Genomic DNA, 18,434 nt, shown 5'->3' on the forward strand with positions numbered 1-18,434 from the left:
TGAAATGATGTATGCACACAACATAATGTCGTAAGTACAGAACGAATTAGTAAATGCACACAACAAAATGACAAATGCACACAAGATAATGACAAATGCACACACCATAATGAGAAATGTACCCAACATAATGACAAATGCACCTAACATAATGGCAAATGCACACAACATAATGACTAATACACACAGCATAATGATAAATGCACACAACATAATGACAGATGCACACAACATAATGACAAATGCACCCAACATAATGACAAATGCACACAACATAATGACAAATGCACACAACATAATGACAAATGCACCCAACATAATGACAAATGCACCCAACATAATGACAAATGCACCCAACATAATGACAAATGCATACAACATAATGACAAGTGCACACAACATAATGACAAATGCACACAACATAATGTAATGACAAATGCACACAACATAATGACAAATGCACACATCATAATGACAAATGCACGCAACATAATGACAAATGCACACAACATAATTACAAATTTACACAACATAATGACAAATGCACACAACATAATGACAAATGCACACAAAATAATGACAAATGCACACAACATAATGACAAATGCACACAACATAATGACAATTGCACACAACATAATGACAAATGCACACAACATAATGACAAATGCACCCAACGTAATGACAAATGCACACAACATAATGACAAATGCACCCAACATAATGACAAATGCACACAACATAATGACAAATGCACCCAACATAATGACAAATGCACACACCATAATGACAAATGCACACAACATAATGACAATTGCACACAACATAATGACAAATGCACACAACATAATGTAATGACAACTGCACACAACATAATGACAAATGCACACAACATAATGACAAATGCACACAACAAAATGACAAATGCACGCAACATTATGCCAAATGCACACAATATAATGACAAATGCACAGAACGAAATGATGTATGCACCTAACAAAATGTCGTTAGTACAAAACGGGTTGGTAAATGCACACAACATAATGACGAATGCACAGAACGAAATGATGTATGCACCTAACAAAATGTCGTTAGTACAAAACGATATTGCAAATGCACATAGCATTATAAAAAATGTACAGAACAAAATGATGTTTCTTCAGCACAAAATGTAGTTTACCCAAAACAACTTAGTAAATGCACCTAACATAAAGACCAGTGCCATCAGAAGGCAGCATTGGCGTTCCATAATGGTATATTATTGTTAAATGCATGAACTCAATAGTGATTTAATAATTATTTCAAGGACGTGTGCTGCAGTTTTAATGCAAATTTTGCTACACCTAGAATTTAATAATTTTTGGTATTTAGGTAGGACCATCTGTTGTGGATGGAAAAGTAAAATAAAAATCATGGGTCACCGATGTTGTTCATTTTTTATTCGCACTTGAACAACAAGCATATTTCAGCACAAGAACAATTCACCAATAAGGTAATAACATAAAAACTTGAGTAATTTAATGAGAAAAATGTTGAAAATAACCTCTTTTTCTCACAAAATCTGTAAAACTGATTTAATTTGACTGCCAATTAAAGAAAAATAACGTGAATCGATTGATTCATGTATTTTTATCATTTTTTTTAAACAAAAACAAAAGCAACAGGATTTCGCATATGAAAACAAATAAAATGCATCAAAGTCATTTTTATTTTTACATGCGTTCCTGCACCTTGATTTTTTCCAAATTTACTTAAAATGTTTAATGAGTTATAACTTAGTACGAATATACAAAGAAAACAATAGGTCACCGGGGTCGTTTGTTCACAAATGCAGTTAAACTAGGAATCAAATTTATTTTCCTGTAATTATGTTTGTTACACAAAACTCTTAACGATATCCCATATAAATTATTAAGCCTTGGTATGTACAAACTTAACTGTGATAACTCAAGATCGCAAACAGCTTGAATCTTCGTCACTTCAATAAAATGGTTTTTTAGGCGTTGCTGACTTTGAAAAAGTATTATTCAAGCGGATAACTTTTGCGTGCAGTATCTAGAGAATATTATTCAAAACATCGGCATTGATTTATTCATATAGCAAACTGACCTTACTATGTTAAATGTGAAATTGGCAGTCAAATGTTTGAAATTTATGAACAGGGTGTATAAAACTACATCGTACTATTCGCATATAGAACTGAGGCCGCATAGAATGCATGTAAACAGGAGTGCACAGATAAACGTATCCTCAATTTATTGAGACGGATGATGCAAGATTCATCGAGATTTCCGACACAACATCGATCATGTCATTGGTGAGCGCTGGGCACTTCAGCGGTATGCGCATCTCACCTGCATACGTAGAGCCCATTTTGACAGTAAAATCACACATGCATATCGTTTTTATTTCCGTAGATATAAGATACAGGTAATAATAACTATCGTTGATTACGATTAAGGTCAACTTGCCATTCCAACTAAAGCCGTAGATGTTTTACAACGTCTAGGTCAAGGTCACAGAGGTCAAAATTGTATGCGCATGGAAAGGTGTTGTCTGGATACACATGCATACCAAATATGAAAGCAATATCTGAAGGGACACGGTAGTTATAAGCGTTTTTCGAATCGTAGTCGCAAATTTCGAAACCTTAACGCTGATCTCAAGTTCAAGGTAAAGGCCATAGGGGTAAAAATGTATGCGCATGTAAAGGTGTTGTTTAGATACACCTGCATGCCAAATATGAAAGCAATATCTGAAGGGACACAGTAGTTATGAGCCATTTTCGAATCGCGGTCGCAGGAAAATCTCTGACCTGACCCACCCCAACCCCAACCCCCATAACGTTTTACACAGGGGTCAGATCAATTTCCGTCGCCGTCACCGTCGCACATATGCTCATAGCTACCATGCGTGTAAGTTTCAAGGTTCTAGTGCTAATAGTGTAGGAGGAGATAGTGGCCAGGACGGACGGACGGACAGATGGGGTAGATAACCACATAATCCCCACTTTTTCTCCGAAAAGCGTGGGGATAATTAAATCAAAGTAAGTAATAAACATACATCAAGCATATTAAAAGGAAATATTTGACTTTTTTTCAAAACAATTGTTTGTCTGCTACTATGGATAGTACCAGGAGCTTAGCATTGCTCTAAACGTGCTAATAGTGTGTTGCACAACAAACACTGACTAACAAAACTGGGTCTTCTCTAATATGCATCAATATTTAACAGAAATTAAAATGGTACAACTGGTTACTTTTTTTTAAAACTATTTTTAACAAATTAATAATCTTTTTTTTTTCTAAACGAATATAAGAAACATATAATAATTAAAGCTTCAGAAAGACCCTATAACCACAAACTACTGGGCCTATGGTCTCAAATGCCTTAGCAATTTATACCAGGACGTTGAAGAAAAAAATGGACTTATTGTCCATTATGCTCAAGATCCGTCACGGTAAATGAATATTTAATGTTAACGTCCATCTGATCGTATGTTATAACATTTTAAATTCATTATAACTTATGTTTAAGAGTAGGACATATTTCCTTGTGTCAAGTTTGACATAATTAAAACATTGTGGACAGTTTTGTATGTGGAGCATACTCGTCAAAAAATGTTGGGTGCGAACACACTCAAGGCACTCCCCTTGCTACGGGTTTGTATTATAGACAAATAATATCATATAAGTTAGGTAAAAACCAGATATGCGCCGTGCAATTACATGAATAAAGTCGGCTTTTATAGTTGTTGGATGCCTGTACGCAGAAATCTGAAGTGACATTTTGTCAGGCAGAATAACTTGTATTGAAATGCTCACGTTCTGTCGTAAATGCGTAGTTTACCATAATTTAGTATGGCTCGGTTCTCAATGGTTAATAAGAGGGATTTTCCGGTTTGTGTACATACAGAATTCTTAATTGCCAATGAGAACTCAACATGACAGCATCAACCAGCAAAATGGATAATTCTGGAAATTATAGAAAGAAAACATATAACTAAATTTCGAACACAAACGTTATGTGTATGACTTCCAATATGTACGACCTAATGAATTGGACAATTTTGTTATTTAGTGTTACCATGATAAGGTGCAATCAAGGTGGAAAGGGTAACCCTCTGAAAAAGCAGCTGCTGGACATCGGACTGAAAATAGATGAGCTCGATTTCAAGGTGGATGACGTGAAAAACCACCTCGTGGAGCAAGACAAGACCATGAAGTTCGATAGAACCAGAAATAATGAAGTCATTGAACAACTTGCTGACCGTATAAACAAATTAATAGAAATTGTCAAATATCATTTTGCACAAGATTCCATTACGAGAGATGATATTTACACAATAGATATTGTCTCCAACAAAACCAGTGCGGATAAAGATCTACATGATGAACACCAGGTTATATGGGAAAAACTTAAACTTATAGAAAGAGAAATGTATGCAGTTCGAAAGACATATAAAGACCATGTTGAAGCATGTGGGATAACAAATGCAAAACTAGCTTCCACGGTGCATCAGTTGCAAGCAGTAAATGCTGCCAATTGCGAAAATGCAATTACTAAAACAGGTGTGACTGAATCAACTACCGCAGAAGAAAATCCTTCTCCATGCAGAAATGCTTCAAAAAGCGGTGTAATAACTATTAACGTTAACTATCAGAACATAACGCATCTTAACGTGTGTTGTGATATGACCACGGACGGCGGTGGCTGGACGGTGATACAAAGAAGAATGGATGGCTCGCTCAACTTCTTCCGTGACTGGGAATCGTATAAGAGAGGCTTTGGTGACGTGACGGGAGAGTTCTGGCTTGGTAACGAACATCTTTACCAGTTAACTAGCAACCGACCCCGTGAGCTCCGCGTTGACATGGAAGATTTCGAAGGAAACAAAGCCTTCGCAAAGTATTCATTTTTCGAAGTGCTTCCAGAATTCTACAGTTATGCCATTCGGATTGACGGTTTTAACGGTTCAGCTGGAAATTCTTTGAAGTACCACAATGATCACGGGTTCAGCACCAAGGACCGGGACAATGACGGGTCCAGTGGCAGCTGTGCTCACTACTGGCAGGGCGCCTGGTGGTTCGACGAGTGTCTCAGGAGTCACCTGAACGGCGAATACAAGGTAGAGACCTTGGAGGCGTACAGGGGCATAGTATGGGATGCGTGGAAAGGACCCAAGTACTCATTGAAGTGGGTTGAAATGAAGTTTCGCTGACATCGGATTGTAAAACATTTCAACGCTTTATATGGTTCACAACAGGGTAACATGGTGCATATATATTAGTTATAGAAATGTACATACATTTATTAAGATATAATGTTTGCGGTATTAAAGAAAAACCTCAAGGGAGCCTCTAAATGCGTATCAAGTAAATAACACAATTTCACAGGATGGATTGCTGAACAAATTTAATGTTTCGAAACTCAATCATATTTCGTACGCGCTCCTATTGCAATGATTATGGACACATTGCGTCGTGTACATCTTTTGTAAGCCTTACTAGATTATACTCTCTTTCTCCCAACAACATATCCGTTGAAATTAAAGTGGCTACTGACAATAAAATGTATATATCTAAATTTGTCTTCGTTTGAAACGTGTTCGTGCTGAGCTATTATCTAGTTGTGCTATTTGGGATAACAACTGATATCTCGTCTGTAGCTGCCAGAGAGTTGTTAGTTTCTTTTAATAAAATACATAAATTAGTTAGAAGCAAATGTTTTTTTATATTTATAAATCAACAAAATAATTAAGGTGTAAATAGGTATTTTATGTTTCAATGAAATCCCTGAAGTTATTGTGGAGCAAGTAGATTCACTGCTAACACTGGGCAAGTAGAATTACAAGTGTTGTTAATAAAAAGGGCCATACTTCTTACTGAACTGCTTGTTACAGTTATGTGGTTACCAATGACCATAGAGACTAGTGATTCATGATCAGTGGAAGACATTAATTTGTCGCACGCAAACATTTTCCAGAACTTTTCCAAAGGACAATGGAACAATTATTCTACATTTCTAATAAGTGGTTCAGGTATGGACCTTACATATTATGAAATATTCACAATTGTCAATTGTATATCAGTAGCAGTTCCGTTAAATATGAGCCTTTACAAGATAATCATTACGCTGCATCAACAAATGTGCTAGTAGAATATTTGGTGCATAATAGAGCTCAAGTATTAATGCATTCACGTTCTGTTTGACGACTTATCATTTTATAATCGTCCGAAGAACGTTTATAATATTATGAGAATACAATGTATTTGCAATTGTTATTTCCTCAGAAAGTTTATACTTAGCGTGGCCAGTAAAAACTATTTAACAGCTTCGCAGCAACACCACTGAATGGAAGGGGTCAGAAATACAAAAACAACAACTCAAACACGTTATTATAGAATTGTATTCTCTGATTTTTGAATTTTATTGATATAACAAAATTCTGTACATTTTGCAGGGAAAACAAGTAATATATACACTAATATGGCAATATGCATATTGTCCGTAAACAGCAAGCTGGTCTATACATCCGCAGGCTCAGTGACACTTGCACAACAAACTTGTATCTCCTCACAGTGATCTTTACTGACACAATCTCGTTTTTTTTGTAATTTACAAAACTAAATTGTGAACAAGAGGGCCTGAAAGGCCCAACGTAGCTCACCTGAGATTCAAAGGAACTGACCTGTTCTGTGCAGCCCAAGATGTCATAAGAACAAAATGTTCTTACCAACTTTCATGACTAGTGAACACCCTGGAAGCCACGTTTTTATACAGACCAAAACCATTTTCATACACATCCAAGATATCATTTAAACAAATATTCTGACAAAGTTTCATGAAGCCATATCAGTAAAAATGCCCAGCCCCCTGGTGGCCATATTTTTCAAGCATCTGGAACCATTTTAGAACTTGTCCCAAGATATCATTGGAACAAATCTTCTGACAATGTTTCATAATGATCGGACAATAATTATGGCTTCTAGAGTGTTAACAATGTTTTACTATAGCAATATAAGGAAAAATGCCACGCCTCCTTGGCGGCCATGTTTTTCGCACCAAACGGAACCATCTTCTAACTCATCCAAGATATCATTGTGACAAATTGTCTGACCAAGTTTAATGATGATTGGACAATGAATGTGGCCTTTAGAGTGTTAATAATGTGTTACTCGAGCAATATATAGCCATGATATTAGGAAAACTTCCCCGCCCCCTGGTGGCCATGATTCTAAAACAACCGAAACCATTTTCAAACTCATCCAAGATATCATGGGGACAAATCTTCTGACCCAGTTTCATGAAGATCAGAAAATAAATGTGGCCTCTAGAGTGTTAACAAGGTTTTACTATAGCCATTTAAGGAAAAATGCCCCGCCCCCTGGCCACCATGTTTTTCAACCAACCAATAAATATGGCCTCTAGAGTGTTAACAAGGCAAATCTTGTCGACTCACTACAGACAAAAGGCAAACACAAAAGCTCACCATGAGTGCATTGTGCTCAGGTGAGCTAAAATAAGAACAGTAAATTTAACTTGCTGTCCCAATTGCTGGACAGATCTATAAAATATAACATTCATCCGAGTATTTATGAATCATTTAAACCATATCTGGTTAAAGTGATTGAAAATTTGTATTCAAAGCATTTGACACTGATTTGCATGTGAAAGAACGCAGAGCATATTGTGCACTGATAATCTTGCTTGTAATGCCTTGCTAGCAACTGGTTAACATGTATATATGCATTCTGTAGCATTCAGTAACAACAGATGAAATTCTTCAAAGAAGAAATAATACTTCTTCCCCAAGTGGGGGGCTGGATTACACCACTATACATATCAACAGTCATCACCATGAACAAACAATAAATGACAATAAAACAGTGTTTGCAATATACATAAAATAGTCTATACATTAACAAACAATAAATTATTACTTAAAACAATATGAACAAGTATTCATGCTATTAAGATTTCTTAACATTTCCCAAATACACATCATGGTTTGCTCATTAATAACAGTCTCCATATACACACCAAGCTATTGTATATGTAACAGTCTCCATATACGCACCAAGCTATTGTATATGTAACAGTCTCCATATATGCACCAAGCTATTGTATATGTAACAGTCTCCATATACGCACCAAGCTACTGGCAGACTTTCTTTCATACAATTTCATATTCCAGAACTATTGTGTTTCAACAAGGAAATCAACACTTTCACAGAAATTAGAAGAGGACGGACATCAGTAACAATCAGTAGTTGTTTATTATTTACATAATATTAGCAGTATGCATTTCCTTCTGGTAAAGAAATTTAGGATGAGACCAAACACAAAAGAAGAATTATTACTAATAAGTAAACAAGTCCTGTCAGAAGTAAATAACCCTCGTTTTCCTTTTTTTATGATCTGAATAAATGGTTCAATGTCACCTTATTTAGTGCCATAAAATACTGAAATGTTCCCCACATAATCTGCAACAAGCTTAAGGGCAATGCATCCAGAATAATTTAATAAAAGAAATATATAATTATAACCCAACTTACGAAAATATAAATTTTGGTCCCACCCCAAAGTAATACCAACACTGACAATCATAAATGCATATAATGGCAGGATGTCTTGAATTGAGAACACCAAAATATCAATGCAACTCAAACATTTTTAACACAGCTTTTTAAAATTTACCAATTGTATGAAAATTTAACACATTAAAACATATAAGGGTATCTGCCAACACAAATGCACACAATATCTTAGGAACTTAACTTAACCTGCAAATTATTATATTGGTTAGAAAGTGTTATTTTCTGTATGTTTTAGAGAAGCAGACGCTTTTAAGAAAAACAAAAGGATAAACATAAAGTATTAACAGAAATTGAGAAATGCTTAACCATTATTGAACCAGATTGGTTTTAAAATTATAGTTTTGAATCTAAAAATTCTCCTTGTATAAAACAGTTATTCCTATTATCAGTTTTTTGTTTTTATTTTAAAACAACATAATCCAATTAATACGCAATGTTGATAATGACTTGCTTGAAAATTAGAAGTGCAAATAAAACTAAGAATTTATAAAAGTAAATATGCACAAACATATCAATAAATAAAAATGTGTAAAATCAGACGGCCTATGTATCGGAAAACAGACAAGTCACAATGCATGAACTTTGCTAACAACTAGTGAATAACTTAGTTTACAGAGTTCCTATATAAATCCTTAATGCAAACCTCTAAAGTTAAATCATGCACACAACCAATACGCATACCTTACTTTTCATGACATTCAACACATCCATGTTTGCAAGTAATCCTGCACATTAAGGTGAGCAGTTATGAGAATTGGTCAACTGTTTCCCCAATACATACTTTTTATATAAAATTCATAGGTAGCTACCGGCACCAGTTTTTTTTAAGTAATGACTTTTCAGTAGCTCTGAGGTAAACCTAAAATCACACACCCCAGAAAACTAGCAGCATAATATCACCGTCAACATAATATGTGATATACACTTTGTGAGCACAAAAATTAACAATCTCTAGTGTGCATTTCACAGACATGCAAGTATAGGGAAATAATGTAGAGGATACAGTTCACCACAGGTTGTTAACCAGCAATATCACACTAAGTTGGTTTCACCAGGTGGTCACTCATAGGATCTCACAACAATACCAACAAAGCTGCAGAAATGAAATCTGTAAACTACCATAATCACATACAGCAAGGTAACATTTCGATTTTGTATTGTCAATAATATTGCCACAAGTATCACTAACTTTTTGTATGATTTATGTTACATAATTATTTTTTTACTCCAAAAGGCAATGGCAGAAAATAATGTCTGTAACCAAGGCTGTTTAAATAAATCTTACTTATTATTTCAACAATGCTAAAATAATTTTCCAAATAAACCAAACCACAGAAACCTCTTATTTGTTAAACAATATGATAACAATTTGAAGTCATTTTACTTAAAACAAACAAAACAAGAGGGCCTTGAAGGCCCAAAGTTGCTCACCTGAGATAAAAAGAAATGACCTTTTCTTTGCAGCCCAAGATATCAATAGAACAAATTTTCTAACCAAATTTCATGAAGAATGAACAACAAATGGCCCCATGACGGAAATGTTTTTCAACAGACTGGAACCATTTTTGAACTTGTCCAATATATTATTGGGACAAATTTTCTGACAAAGTTTCAACAAAAACTGTGGTAGTGCGGTCTCGTTCGCTTACGCAAGTGAACCGGTCATGGGACGGTTACGAGTTATGTAACTTTGTGAGCACTTATGTAATACGGAAATATTTATTGAGTCTAATTAAAGAACGCTTATTTCTAACACACTTACTGGTTGTCATTCAATGAACTAAAGGCGTCCGATAAGATACGCCTGAATACACTCAAAGAATTAATCTATAAGTGAAAACCAAAGCAGCTTTAATGGAAATACTAGTAACTAACTTTAGTCTAAAGAATCTATGCATCGTTAAAAAGGAACAAATACAGCAAATACCTTAATTAATGTAAAAAGAAGTTCACAATCTGTCAAAAAAACTGATATAAATATTAGTTACTGTTAGTCTAGTAGTTGCTTCAAAAATTAAGTTTATAAAATAAGTCTAACTTAATCTAAAGAACACAATTTATGGAGAGTGGAAAACTCCAGTGACTCAAATGTAAAAAATTAGAAGAATTTATAAAAGTTATTTCAATCAAAAGAGTCCTTCTAATTTAGAAAATGCCAAATAACAAGGTTGCAATGGAAACAGTTTCATAGCACAGTAGTCTGCTAAATACACCAGTAGGTTAATTTGGCTTATCAGTAAAGATCAAAGATAAGGCTCTATGGTGCATTAGTACATGTACAGTTATTTTATGACAAGGTTCATTAAATTGAATGCAAACTACTGTCTTTATGTACACCACATTTTATGAAAGAAGTCCCAGGTTTATACAAGAGAGTTAACTATTAGAAAGTATGTACAGGTTATTTTTCTATATACATATAGAGAAAACTGCCCCACCCCCTGGCGGCCATGTTTTTCCACCGATCTGGACCATTTTTGAACTCAACCGTTATATCCAGAAAACACATGTTCTGACCAAATTTCATGAAGATTGGACCAAAAATGTGACTTCTAGAGTGTTCACATGTTTACACTATATACATATAGAGAAAACTGCCCCGCCCTCTGGCGGCCATGTTTTTTCACGGATCTGGACCATTTTCGAACTCGTCCGAGATATCAATGAAACCAGTGTTTTGACCAAGTTTCATGATGATTTGGAAAAAATTGTGACTTCTAGAGTGTTCACAAGGTTTCTCTATAGCCATATAAGGAATACTGCCCCGCCCCCTGGCGGCCATGTTTTTCAACGGACCGGAACCATTTTTGAACTCAAACAACATATCATTTAGACAAACATTTTGACCTACTTTTGCCAAGTTTCATGAAGATTGGACAATAAATGTGGCCTCTGGAGTGTTCACAAGGCAAAATGTTGACGACGCACTACGGACAAAAGGCGATCACAAAAGCTCACCATGAGCACGTTGTGCTCAGGTGAGCTAAAAAGTTGTTAATGTCTAAAATTTATTTCATACAGCTCTTATGAAAATAGAGTAAATGAAAATGTTTTAGATTTATTAAAAAGCACTTTTTGTACATTAAAGCTGGCCAATAACTTATGTTTAACTAGAGCATGTTCCTTTTATCTTGGATATGGGTTGAACAAACCTATTTACTGAACAAAAAAAGACCAATATAACCCTGTGTTTCGATGTTTACAGAGTCATGTAATACATAACGCTTTGATTACTTTCCTTGACCAAGACTCGTTCACCAAAAGGAGGATTGAAAGACTGGTTTCCAAAATGGAGATAAAATTAAGAGCATAGCATGTCATCTTGACTCCTCTCCTAGATCAGGTAGCAGACGGGCTAGTGGCAGGTGCCGAGTACGAGTCAGGGACATCTACAATCAAACAGAAATGCATGCTTTACACCAAAGTACAACACAAATATGAACAACAGAATGGAGTTTGAAATAAACTGCTCGCCCGCAAGCAAGTTAAAGCAAAATAAAACATAAAAAATGAAGCAGGTACTGACCATAAAGCAGTACTTACCATCATCTAGAAAAAAGATACATTTTAAGCACAAGTGAATATGTATATAAAAAGGATGACAAGTGTGCCTTGTTTTTAACTTTGTTGAAAAATAATATAAACTATATGTGTGTCCTTAATAATAAAATTCATATTATATCCTAGCATTGAGATAAGAAGCGTGTAACAAATAAAAATGTTGCATACAACAGACATATAGTATAATGTAAAACACTAACGGTAATGTTGTGTTTCAAACAAGCATCACAATGAAGAACACAAACTATTTTTTGTAATTCTACAACGGTACAAGATTCCATCTATATATTGAACACATTGAATACCTGCTTTGAATGTCTGACACAAACATGATCAATTGTGTTTACATATTATAAGATACTGACGAAATAGCATGCAAGAAATGGTCACAAGAGGGTAACAGGATGGGTACAAGGCCTGGACAAAACCCGTCTGACTCACGTTTTACTCTAAAGTAAAAGTTAACATGAAACAAGTTCAGTGTATGCATTAGGCACAGTTTCAACAAGAAATGTTTGTCAATATGTATGCAGCCCCATGACTGAAAGTCAAGTCCTAAGTTATATTGTAAGTGTGAAGAGATCCTTTTAATACTGCATGTACACAATATAGAACCCAACTTTGATATGAGCCCAAGACCAGTTGGTCGAGAGGCACTCTTGTTGTCTCCCTTCTATCCCAAGTAACAAGTAAATCAATGTGGAATATTAACTTCAAACTGTTCCATAGATATTATACGAAATCGAAAAAATGTCTAAAGACTTACCATCTTACAGACCAATAAGAAGCAAAGCGATATGTCCTACGTCTTTGAATATGGATATAATAGTAATATTGTAATGCTGCAATAAGTGTTCATGTAACAATGTCCTATCTTTAATGTTTTGAAGGTTAAAATATTAAGACACAATATACACCACAGAACAGTAGGGAGTAGGCCTATATCTTAAACATGGTTAACAACTTTGTAAAAATAGAATGTCCTTTCATTTAAAAAAATGACAGTAGTTAAAAAATAATAAATTATAGCTATAAGAAAATATTGTAAGTACAAAAATATCATATACAGATTCCTACAACATACCTTTACTTGTTACTAGCAGCAGTTAAGATGATAAAATATATAATGCATTAAATGTTTTTAGTAATTACAGAAAAGATTAGCAGGGCTATAGATAACTTTTGGGGTATATTGGGTAATTCACCCCCTGTTTTTGACAACAATAGGGTTTTTGTAAATTCAATAGTTTTAGCAAAATTGTTCACCCCCTACTTTTGAGCTTAATCGGGTTTTTCACCCCCAGTTCTTTTTAACTCAATGGGGTAATTTAGGAAATGACATACATGTATATAATACAAGAGCACCGCCTTGCAGGTGCAGACCGCTCATCTATCTTTCTTTTTAAAGGTGAAGGGACCTGTCTCGATTTCAATCACAAAGGAAGGAGGGGTGGAGAAGAGGGGGGGGGGCTGTATAGTGTGGGGATGTGGTCATTTATTACATTTTCTTTCAAAATAAAATAATACAAAAAAATATTGTTTTTTTTTAACCATGTTTAAAAAAAATATTTATTTATTTTTTTTTGGGGGGGGGTATAGTGTTAGGGTGTGGTGGTCATTTATTAGATGATCTTTAAGAGAAAAAAACACTTTTTTTCAGGGGGGGGGATTCGGGGTGGAAGGGGGGAGGGGGGTTGGGGGATGGTTTGGGTGGAGTCTATTGTGGTATGTCAGGTAAGAGTTGTTTTGTCAAAGTATCAATCAAATCTAATCATATATAAAGAAGTTATGACAATTTTAGCAAAATTTAATAATTTGACCTTGAGAGTCATGGTCATTCAAAGGTCAAGGTAAAATTCAATTTGCCAGGTACAGTACCCTCATGATATCATGAAAGTATTTGAAGTTTGAAAGCAATAGCCTTGATACTTTAGAAGTAAAGTGGATCTAAACACAAAATTTAACCATATATTCAAAGTAACTAAGTCAAAAAGGGCCATAATTCCATAAAAATGACAACCAGAGTTATGCAACTTGTCCTTTACTGTCCCCTTATGATAGTTTGTGAGTGTTCCAAGTATGAAAGCAATATCTATGATACTTTAGGGGTAAAGTGGACCTAAACACAAAACTTAACCAAAATTTTCAATTTTCTAAGTATAAAAAGGGCACCTAAACACAAAACTAAACCAAAATTTTCAATTTTCTAAGTATAAAAAGGGCACATAATTCTGTCAAAATGCCAGTCAGAGTTACATAACTTTGCCTGCACAGTCCCCTTATGATAGTTAGTAAGTGTTGCAAGTATGAAAGCAATAGCTTTGATACTTAAGGAATAAAATGGACCTAGACGAAAAACTTAACCGGACGCCGACACTGACGCAGACGCCAAGGTGATGACAATAGCTCATAATTTAAAAAAAATAAATAGATGAGCTAATAATAAAAATCTACTAGGGTTACTTTATTAATTATAAAAATAGAATTCAAAAAGGTACCTATACATAACAACAAACAATTAATGAATTTCTTATCAAAGTTCATGACCCAGTTCGTGAAAATCGCTGCACAATTGATGAAGTTAAGGCTGTTCAAAGCGATGCACCACGTTTTCGGGACATTTTGAGTTGAATACCTTGAAAATGAAAGTAGAAATCAGACTGGTCTACGAATAATTACAATAATACCCCAAAGATTGATAACCGCTGGAAAAACTGCCTTCTTTTCTTTATGGGACGGCAAATAAACTATCCGATACATTTTTGTACCGAAAATAACCAGTCTAAAAAATACCCCCGTTGTTTGTAAGAATTGCGTTTCGTGATGCAAGTTTTTTTATGGGAATTACATTATTTAATTTGTATTCGCGTTTTTTTACTCTTTATTTTGAATTTAATTATGTTTTTGGTTATTTTAATTGCGTAATAACGCAAATACGCTTGTTATCTATAGCCCTGGATTAGAATCATGCTTATTTAACAATAACATATGGATAAATTGCTTAAACCAGTTAATCATGTATTATGCATGAATTACCGGTAGTAATTTTCATTATCTTTATTTAAGATGATAATGAAAATGTCTTGAACAATACTGAGAAAAACTTTATGAACTTATTTGAAAAAAGTTACAATGACAGAATGAGCAAATTCCAAATAGAAATAAGCAATTAATGTAGCCATGGACAATGAAAGAAACAAACATAAAAGCACCTGAATATTATCTAAAATACATGTTTTGGATGTACGTATCGTTGTAGAGAGACATTATTTTGCCCAATCCATTAAAGCCTGCTATAGCCAAGGACAATTAAAAAAACAACTGATGTCTGTTTCAAAATTAAGTTAATAATCATATTAGTTGAGCACCTACAGCATAAAATAAATCTGCCATTAATGTCTCCATTTCTAAAGATTTACATAAGTTTCTTTCATTGTCCACTCATGACTGAAAATGCACCCAAAGCATCGTCTGTGAAAACATCACACGTGTTAGTGGTGACAGTAACACTGGTCAGTATGAACATGAGGGCCAACATCAAGGAGTCTGAGACTACCTTCCCCGCCACGTGGGCTCATCAGGGGGGACATCCGGGGCATCTCGCACACCTCACACTTGTTGAGCGCCGGGTAGTTGAGGAAGGTGCAGGCTGAGCAGCTCCACTGCTCTCCGTCCGCGTCCAGGTCCCCGGAGGTGACTGGGGCCTGTGCCTGGGGACTGGGAGGCACGACTGAAAGACGGGGAGGGAGGGGGGGAGGCACTGTAAGATAAACCAGTCTGTGTGTGTACATTTATACATGCAACATGCATACAGCTTTTCAGTAGATTGTAATTGGAAAATATTATTTGAATTCTTAAGCTAATGAATTCAAACTAACACATTTGGCTTAAAAATTATGGGTATATTTGGCTAAATGTTTTCTTCATTACAAGATATTTGTTGGTCACATGTTGAGCTCAATGTCAATAACATTGCCAATAGAGAATAATATAGAAGTGGCAAAGTTATTTCTGAGACAGGTAATTTCCCATAGAAGTATAATAGGTCTGCTTTATGCAGCCTTCTACGAAGAAGGGCATTAAAACTATCGAACCTCTAATAATAATGACCAGTAAAAGTAAACTGTACTATCATGAAAACTAGAGCTTTGTCACAGATGTGACGAATACCCCCACATGCTGCATTGACATATAATATTTTGCATGTCGTCTTCACAAAAAACAGCGAACACCATGCTCAGTTTTTAAAACACACTAAGTGACCCCTTGACCTAGTTTTTGACCCAGAAAGGCCCATGTTCTAACTTGGCCTTAAGATCAGCTCCATAAAACTTCTGACCAAGTTTGGTGAAGATTGGATGTAAACTACTTGAATAAGAGAGCGGCCACCATGCTGACAAGAGCACCGCCTTGCGGGTGCAGACCGCTCATCTATTTTTCTTTTTAAAGGTGAAGGGACCTATCTCAATTTCAATCACAAAGTCACAAAGGATGGAGGGGTGGAGTGGAGAGGGGTGTATAGTGTGGGGGTGTGGTCATTTATTTCATAATCTTCCAAAAATGCCCCAAAAAAATGCAAAAACAAAATATTTTTTAGGGGGGGGGGATTCTTGGGTGGGATGGTTGGACGGTAATTCAAAAATAAAATAATAAAAATAAATATATGTGTTTTTAACCATGTTTGAAAAAAACAAGAGATGTGTTTGTCAGAAACACAATGCCCCCTATTGCCCTGCTTTGAATTAAAAAAATAATAATTTACCTTTGACCTTGAAGGATGACCTTGACCTTCCACCACTCAAAATGTGCAGCTTTATGAGAAGGCCGCGCCGAAATATTAATTTTTTGACCTTGGACCTTGAAGGATGACCTTGACCTTGAAGGATAACTTGAACTTCCACCACTCAAAATGTGCAGCTTCATGATAACACCACTTTGAAATTATTTATTTTTTGACCTTTGACCTTGAAGGATGACCTTGACGAATGACCTTGACCTTGAACTTCCACCACTCAAAATGTACAGCTTCATGAGAACGCCGCTTAAATTAAAAAAAAAAATTTTACCTTTGACCTTGCTATGACCTTCCAGCACTCAAAATGTGCAGCTTCATGAGAACGCCGCTTTGAAATTAAAAAAAAAACAAGGGACAAAATTGTCACAAAACCAGGTTTTCATTGTGAAAAAAAATCTGATAAAGGGAGAAAATTCAAACTGAACTTTTGAAATGAACAAACAAAATTAACCCCCTTTGTAAGTTTGTTTTAAAAAAAAATCTATTTTTAGTCGTGGCGACCTTGACATTGGAGATATTGACCTGATTCTTTCGTGCGACACACCGTCCCATGAACAAATGTGCCAAATGATTTTAAAATCTCACAATGAATGACATAGTTATGGCCAGGACAAGCTCATTTATGGCCATTTTTGACCTTTGAACTCAAATATATCGACGTAATTATTTCGCGCGACACACCGTCCAATGATGGTGAACAAATGTGCCAAATGATTTTAAAATCTGACAATGAACGACATAGTTATGGCCCGGACAAGCTTGTTCCGCCCGCCCGCCAGCCAGCCAGCCCGCCCGCATTCGCCAATCTATTAACCAGTTTTTTCCTTCGGCAAACCTGGTTAATAATTTGACCTTGAAGGATGACCTTGACCTTGAACTTCCACCACTCAAAATGTGCTGCTTCATGAAAACGCCGCTTTGATTTTTTAAATTTTGTTTGACATTTGACCTTGAAGGATGACCTTGACCTTGAAGGATGACCTTGACCCTACACCACTCAAAATGTGCAGCTTCATGATAACGCCGCTTTGATTTTTTTTTGACCTCTGACCTTGAAGGATGACCGTGACCTTGAACTTCCACCACTCAAAATGTGCAGCTTCATGATAATGCCGCTTTGAAATTTGTTATTTGTTTTTTGACCTTTGACCTTGAAGGATGACCTTGACCTTGAAGGATGACCTTGAACTTCCACCACTCTAAATGTGCAGCTTCATGAGAACGCCGCTTTGAATTTATTTATTTTTTTTACCTTGAAGGATGACCTTGACCTTGAACTTCCACCAGTCAAAATGTGTAGCTTCATGAGATACACATGCATGCCAAATATCAAGTTGCTATCTTCAATATTAAAAAAGTTATGGCCAATGTTAAAGTTTTCGGACGGACAGACACCATATATTTGACATTTGACCTTAAAGGATGACCTTCACCTTCACCTTTCACCACTCAAAATGTTCAGCTCCATGAGATACACA

The 18,434-nt window shown here is 35.5% G+C and overlaps 2 protein-coding genes across 5 annotated transcripts in view; one reads left to right on the forward strand and one right to left on the reverse strand.

Annotated features, from left to right (window-relative positions):
- The first annotated feature begins 3,856 nt into the window (after window positions 1-3,856).
- Window positions 3,857-5,586, forward strand: LOC127852792 (ficolin-1-like). Its single transcript, XM_052386774.1, has one exon. The coding sequence runs from the start codon at window positions 4,025-4,027 to the stop codon at window positions 5,219-5,221; it is 1,197 nt and encodes a 398-aa protein (XP_052242734.1). The 5' UTR covers window positions 3,857-4,024; the 3' UTR covers window positions 5,222-5,586.
- Window positions 5,587-6,393: 807 nt separating this feature from the next.
- LOC127852786 (mitogen-activated protein kinase kinase kinase 7-interacting protein 3 homolog) overlaps window positions 6,394-18,434 on the reverse strand; it is a 45,392-nt gene continuing 33,351 nt past the window's right edge. For 3 of the 4 annotated variants that reach the window (XM_052386755.1, XM_052386756.1, XM_052386757.1), the window contains exons 7-8: window positions 15,718-15,921; window positions 6,394-11,989 (exon numbers count right to left, since the gene is read on the reverse strand). In XM_052386755.1, the coding sequence (XP_052242715.1) occupies window positions 11,940-11,989; window positions 15,718-15,921 (254 nt within the window). In that variant the 3' untranslated portion in view covers window positions 6,394-11,939. The remainder of the gene's footprint in view (window positions 11,990-15,717; window positions 15,922-18,434) is intronic. The other variant, XM_052386758.1, reaches the window with a different exon arrangement.

This window comes from Dreissena polymorpha, chromosome 12 (assembly GCF_020536995.1).
Source record: "Dreissena polymorpha isolate Duluth1 chromosome 12, UMN_Dpol_1.0, whole genome shotgun sequence".
NCBI classification, from domain to species: Eukaryota; Metazoa; Mollusca; class Bivalvia; order Myida; family Dreissenidae; genus Dreissena; species Dreissena polymorpha.